The sequence below is a fragment of the Serinus canaria genome, chromosome 2 (assembly GCF_022539315.1).
Source record: "Serinus canaria isolate serCan28SL12 chromosome 2, serCan2020, whole genome shotgun sequence".
Taxonomy (NCBI): Eukaryota; Metazoa; Chordata; class Aves; order Passeriformes; family Fringillidae; genus Serinus; species Serinus canaria.
The window spans coordinates 70381567-70388279 of NC_066315.1; the positions used below are offsets into that span (position 1 = coordinate 70381567).

A 6713-nucleotide genomic window follows, 5' to 3' on the forward strand; every position below is an offset into this window, starting at 1 on the left:
ACTTTCTCTCTGTGTGGCCTGCACACAGCAGTGTTCAGCTCCCCAGCACACAGAGTATCTTTTGATGCCTTTGTGTAGCATGGCACTGGTGTGGAGCAGGTGTCCCATGGGCTTCATGATGGTGGGGGTCTCTCTCAGCAGTGGCCTCTGTGCCACATTAAGATAAAGCATCCCAAAAGTGGTGGTGGACAGTGTGTGCCTGTCCACCAGAGAGATGCCCCTGCAGCTATTTTCCATGTTTCAGAAGCTCCTGCCTTCTAACTGCCCCCCCGCCCCCTCCCAAGTCAGAATTATCACTGTGTGTTTGTTGAAGCATCTTGCAAGCCAAAATCCACTGCTGTTACAAAATCTGCAAGCAGGGCCAGTTCTGCCAATGTCGGTGAGACCAGTCATCAGCATCTGAAGAGATGACGTGAATTTTGTTTTCCCTATTCAAATACTGGTAACTGCCAGAAGCAGGGTACAGGACAGTGAGGTCCAGCACGCTGTCCTAGGTTGCAAATCCCATTCTATGCCTGCCTTCTCTTCTTAAACTACAATATTTGTTTTTCTGATATCACCCATTGATTAGTATGTTGCAACCTCGTTGCTATAATCTGGAAGGGAGAGCAAGAAGTTATTGTATAGAAAGGAAGAAGTCCTCTGAAAGCTGTGGTCCTTGGGTGTTAACTCTAGTTTGGAAATAACATTGCAATAAGAGCAGATCAAAGGTCACCCTGCAGATATTTTGGGCTTTCTTTATTCTCTGGAAGCAAATTCAAGCTGATACTTCTTCAAACACAGGAACGAAGTAAGTGTAAAATGTTGTAAAACTGTCATCCCTCATATTAATTGCTTTGGAGTGACCAAAATCAAACAAAGCTGAACTATGCACTGCAGGTAAACACAGATGCCTTCTTCTTGGCAAAGATATAAGTAATAAGTGGGAAAATGGGAATTGTAAAGGAAATTCCTTTTTAAGGATTTAGAACAAGATCAATATTTCTTGTCTTTGTGGTGTCCAGTGGTCCTGGGTCTAAGCAGAGCCTTTTGTGTCAGGTGAGGTTTTTATTAGTGAGAAGGTTTATGTTTCAGAGGGCCATGTTCAACAAGCTGCTTGTGTAACTGAGCAAACAGTTAATTTGACTGAAAATGATACCATTCCTTTTCTCATTATGTGCAAATGTAGGTGTTGCAGTATAGTTGCTTGGTTGCTAATTCATGCACAGGCACAAGTTCAGGAGCGTGTGGAAATGCTTCCATTTAAACATACTTTTTCTTTCCCCCACCTTTCATGTAGCCTTAGCTGCCAATATAGCTGCCAAATAGCTAAAAATCCTCAGGGATTTAAAGGATTAAATGAGAACAATTGTTTTGGTGCAGGAAGGGCTGAAAAGTGCTGAAAGTATGACAGGAGGTTGTTGCTATGGGACCTGGCTGGTGAACTATACAGCCACTTCTGTTATGGGCATAAATATAACTGTGAGTGAGTGGTGGACTGATGGGTTGATTGGGGTTTGATTGCTGGGAAACTTAGGGGGAAAAAAACATTAAGAGACCTGGTGATGTACTGATGACTGACTCGAAGTTTTGCCACTGGGCTGTTTCGTGAAGGTGGTGGGAAGATGCTTTCTAGTGAAGGATAACAAATTTGTTTCTCCCACCAGATAACAGAGTCAGTGCTAGTTTTCATTCTCCTTTTGCTGGACTCTTCTGTTCCCACAGGCTCTTGTGAATAACCTGTTCTTTCACCTTCTTCTGTTTGTCTCAGGTGCTGAAAGTTTCAAGCCGGAGGTTTTCCTGTGCTCTCCATAGCTGCCGCCCAGTGCTGCCCTGAGGAAAGCAGCGTTGGGAAGGCGGGTTCTGCCCTGAGGAGAAGTGGTGGAAAGTCTGCTACCCCTTGCCTAGGGGTGTCAGGGCTCACCACAAGGCCTGCTGTGCTTCCCTGCACCGGCCGCCATGGAGACCTTATCCCAGGACTCTCTGCTGGAGTGCCAAATTTGCTTCAATTACTACAGCCCCCGCCGGCGGCCCAAGCTGCTGGACTGCAAGCACACCTGCTGCTCTGTGTGCCTGCAGCAGATGAGGACCAGCCAGAAGGACCTGCGCTGCCCCTGGTGCCGTGGGATCACCAAGCTGCCTCCGGGGTACTCTGTGTCACAGCTGCCCGATGACCCCGAGGTGATCGCCGTCATCGCCATCCCCCACACCTCGGAGCACACCCCCGTCTTCATCAAACTCCCCAGCAACGGCTGCTACATGCTGCCCTTGCCTCTCTCCAAGGAGCGGGCGCTGCTGCCGGGAGACATTGGCTGCCGTCTCCTGCCCGGCAGCCAGCAGAAGTCCCTGACAGTGGTGACGATCCCCGCGGAGCAGCAGCCGCTGCAGGGCAGCCTTCCTGCCGAGGCGGGAGCAGAGGAGCCGGACCGGAGAGGCGCTGTGAAAAGCTCCACCTGGTCAGGGGTGTGCACTGTGATCCTGGTGGCCTGCGTCCTGGTCTTCCTCCTGGGCATCGTCCTCCACAACATGTCATGCATTTCCAAGCGCTTCACGGTGATCTCCTGCGGCTGAGGCGGCGGGGGCTGTGCTCCCCCGGGGGTCAGGTTGGGTCGGGTTGGTGGTGGTGGTATTGAGCAAGACAATTCCGTGCAGCTTTGCCCAGTGACTGCAGGACGCTGTGCACCTGGGCAGTGGTGCCCGCCTGGCTGCGGCCCCCGGAGGAGTGGCATCAGGCCTGTCGGCAGCCTGAGGAGAAAATCACATCCCGTGTCCGGCGGCAGTGGCACTGAGGAGGACTGCATGTGTCACCTCAACCACTTATCAAAGGGACTGCAACTCCACAGTGATCTTTTTTTATTGTGTTACAAGATTAAAGACCTCATGTAGCTGGTTATACTGTGAAGTATACAGTACGGGCTCTTCTTTAAACACAGTGTATTAAAATCAAAACTGCTCCACGTAGAATTAAATGAGAACTGGCGCACAACTGTACGAGCTGTTCAATACCAGTCCACACATGCATTATTTTTTAATGAGGGGAGGGAGGGAGACTCGTAAAACGGAGAAATCATGTAGCTGGTAAAGTATTTTATATGTTTTAAATGGCGCATTAATTAAACCAAGTTAGGGAGTTGTACAGTAGTTTTTAAAAGGTAGCATTTTACAAGCAATTATTTCCTTCCTTGGTGTCTGTGTTTTGCCTGTTTTTCCCCATTTCTTTCAACTACAGCAAAGTGGTACTTCCAACATCTTTTATTTGAAAGAGCTTTCAAGAAAGGATTCAAAGTGGACTAGAAAGAATACCTAAAAAGTGCAGTCAAAACAGTTCAGCCTAAACAGCTTTATGGGAAGGATAGCTTTGCATGGTAAACATTGGACATGCTGTTTTCCCTCCAGTCTGGCTGCGGACTTCCTGATGGCCTGGCCTTCATAGCCATTAGTGAAGAAATGGGTCATGAGAAGTCATAGGACTTCCTGCAAGGATGTGATAACATACGGCTCTTAATTTTCTTTTTCTGCAGGTTAGGTTTGCTTAATTGTTTTTGAAGAATTTACACCTATTTTGCCTCCCTGTTTCCTAGGAGTTGCAACTGTGCACTAATGGGTAGTGTGACAGAGGTGTTGCTCTAAGAAAGCTTCACCATCAGAACTGAGACCAAGGACTGTGGTATGCAGTCATCTAGTAAGAGGCAGTGATGTATCTCGGAGAAGGATCCAGGCCAGCCTAACCTCTTACTGGTTGGGCCACCCCTCTTAAACTGCTGTGACTGTCCTGGTGTCAGAATGTCTGGGTGATCTTAACAGAGTCTCTTCCCATGTTTCAGTCTTGCTAGTGTTGATGATTTCATAAGGACAGATTTGAAAAACAAACACAGTAAGTGTCCCTCCTCCCTTTCATGACAGTCTCCTGTGACTGTCATAAAACCCCAGTCATTTGCAGTTTACTTCTTGGGAAGAGACAAATTCCTGAATGTTCACTGCAGTAGCTTCTAAGCAGTCCCACTAGCTTTAGTAGTACTGCTCATAAGTAAAATAGAGTCCAGTGTGATTTTGGGTATTTGACAAGTCTGATTGCTGAAACTTACATGAGATTTAGGGATTGGATTATGGGGCACGTGGCAGACCTTTAGTAAGACAGAAAAATCTGTTGATTTGCACTGCTTCTTTTTGTGAGTACAAGGCTTAACCTCCCTGAACTCTGTCCTCTTGTTGTCTGCCTACTGTTCTTTCTAATTCTTGGAGATTGCTGAGTGCCATATTATAACATAGTTTCGACTATGCAGTGCCCAAGCTGGCTCCATAGTCATCCTTGGTTTTCTGGTTTTGTCACAAAATCCAGTTGCTGGTTCACAATAAACATTCTCAGCTCACACTTCTGTCAGGAAAATACCTCTGACTTCATGCTGGATTTCTTTCCCTCCCTGTTTCTAAACCACCATTTTCTTCCTTGATTTCCATTAATGGAAGAACGGAAATAGGGTGCTTAGTTGTGATGATGTGTGTTTGCTCACATATGGAGAGGAACCATTGTGCTGATTTTTATCTACTGTCATATGTATGCATAGCACAGGAAAAAATAAGTCTTCAGATAAAACACTCAATGCCTTTTTTGTGCAAGGCCCATGTGCAGTATGCCTTGAATCTGGCTTGCAATTGTAATTCCATGGACACCTCTCCGCAGCATGTTTCATGTGGTTGCAGTAGGGAACACCAGGTATTCCCAAATGTGTCTTGTGAACGTGCTTGTCTCTTGTTGCCAGTAGCTAGCCAGATTTCTACTGACATCCATGCTATGCTGCTTATTGTGTAAAGGAAAGCCAGTTCACAAAAAATCCTGCCTTTTACAAGACTCTTGAGGAACTGACCAGACACAGAACTTGACCCTCTACTGCCTTATCCCGTAGCTATTGCTGGGTGTACCAGAAGCTTATGGCATAGGTTAAAGATGCTCCGAGAGCAGTGCTGGTGCATTTTGTGCCAGCTTCTGTATTTGTTTATCTGAGTTATCAGTGAATGCACAAAACCGTGAGGCAGTCAAGGAGCAGGTCCTGGTGACACAGTGGTGGTAACATTACCTCCTTCCAGCCATACCTGCCCGACTGAAGCTCTTGAGGCTGAGCATTCTCTGACATTGCAAAGAAGGGCCCTCTTCATCTCCCTATGGAGAGTGCACAATAAAAGAGGAATCAGAAATTAGGTTAAAATACCACACTGCATAACACATTATACAACAGGCAGACCTGGAGTTTATCCGGAATTAATGACGTTAAGTGTTATATTAGCAGAATACCATCCTGTACTACCTAACACAGTACATTGTTTCGTTAATATGAATTTCCTGTACTTTTGTGCCTGCTGAAATGCATGTTTGACCTAATTTCTGATCCAGACATTTGCCTGCTCACAGCCTTGTGTAAGAGCAATAAGTAAAACCTCAAGATTTTTGCCTGCGTGTACGCGCATGGTGGTGTGTATGTTCGTTCCTTTTTATAAATAGGAGTTCTGGAAAAGTTTTTGTTCTGGCTTTAGACTGTGACTAGAATTTTAAATTTGCAGCTGTCATATATGTTAGATCACCTAGCTTTTTTGCTGACTTGTGTAGAAATGAACTAAATAGTTTGTTGTAATGTACAGTGTTAAAATGTTTCTCAAGTATGTCAATATTCATACTACTTTAAAAATGCAGTGCAGTCTGTCCCATTCCTTGGTTCAATACCTGACATTAAAAAGTGATACACTGCTAATTTTTTTATTATTATTTTAAAAAAACAGCCTTGTCTTTGTAATCTTTCCTTTGGGGAGGAACACATTTGGACTTGTGCCAAAATCACCAGGTTCCAGGTTAGCTTTTGTTCTCTGGTGTCCAGTAAGAAGTCACTGCCCAGTTCCACCAAAAAGAAAGACAGAAGCTTACTGTGACCCAGTACAGCTTGAGAAACCAAAACTTATGCTAAAATGTGTGGGTAATTATTCAAGCACCTGCATTTTTAGAGCACATTACTCTGTATGAATGTGTATTTATTTGCTTGTTTAATAGGAAAGGTGTGTGTGTTGGGGTCCAGTTTCAGTTTTTTTCCTGGATGGTCCCAACTTCCATTGTTGGCTTGTGCTTTGCTGGCAAACAGACTTTAGGGTTCACTCTGTGAAATTTTGTTTAGTGAATTTTAAAAATTCAAAATATGCAATTTTGGTATGCAGGATTTTTTTAGGAAATTGTGTGTTCAGTGATTGTTCATGCTTAACCACGATGTAAAGGAGCCTGTATGTTTTGTAAACATGGAGCAGTCATGAGTCCAAAGTTTCATCTTTACTAATGAAGCTCATTCTGAATAAAACGTTAGCAAGAAAAGAATGATAGCAAGTGAATTATGGTTCCTCTGTTATTTTGACATAAAATGAAGAGTGTGGAAGGGAATTTGGCAGAATTGCTCCACATTTTATGAGAAGGGTGGCTGAAATTTATCACTCGGTGTTTAAAGGCAATATGTAAAGTATGGGTTGTAGTAACTAGTGAAAGGGCATTCATGTTTTAATTAGTATGGAATACAGAATTGTAGCTGATGACTACTAAGCCACAGAAGCTTTTTTCTGTTTTAATAAAATAAAAAACTAAGTAAATGCTTTGCTTATAGGAATGAGGGATTGCTGGCCTTTACTTAAGCCTGCATTGTGCAGACTGGTACACTGGCTCCCTCTTGCCTTGAGCTCCTCTTCCCAGTTGCATGATTGCTGAA

General features: G+C 44.5%; 1 protein-coding gene across 6 annotated transcripts in view; it reads left to right on the forward strand.

Annotated features, from left to right (window-relative positions):
* The window catches only part of RNF152 (ring finger protein 152), a 43068-nt gene extending 36737 nt beyond the window's left edge, over nucleotides 1-6331 (forward strand). For 5 of the 6 annotated variants that reach the window (XM_050970487.1, XM_018926740.3, XM_050970490.1 and 2 more), the window contains exon 2: nucleotides 1751-6331. In XM_050970487.1, the coding sequence (XP_050826444.1) occupies nucleotides 1939-2550 (612 nt within the window). In that variant the 5' untranslated portion in view covers nucleotides 1751-1938 and the 3' untranslated portion in view covers nucleotides 2551-6331. Of the gene's footprint in view, nucleotides 1-293; nucleotides 791-1750 lie in introns of those variants that run through there. The other variant, XM_050970491.1, reaches the window with a different exon arrangement.
* Nucleotides 6332-6713: the final 382 nt, after the last annotated feature.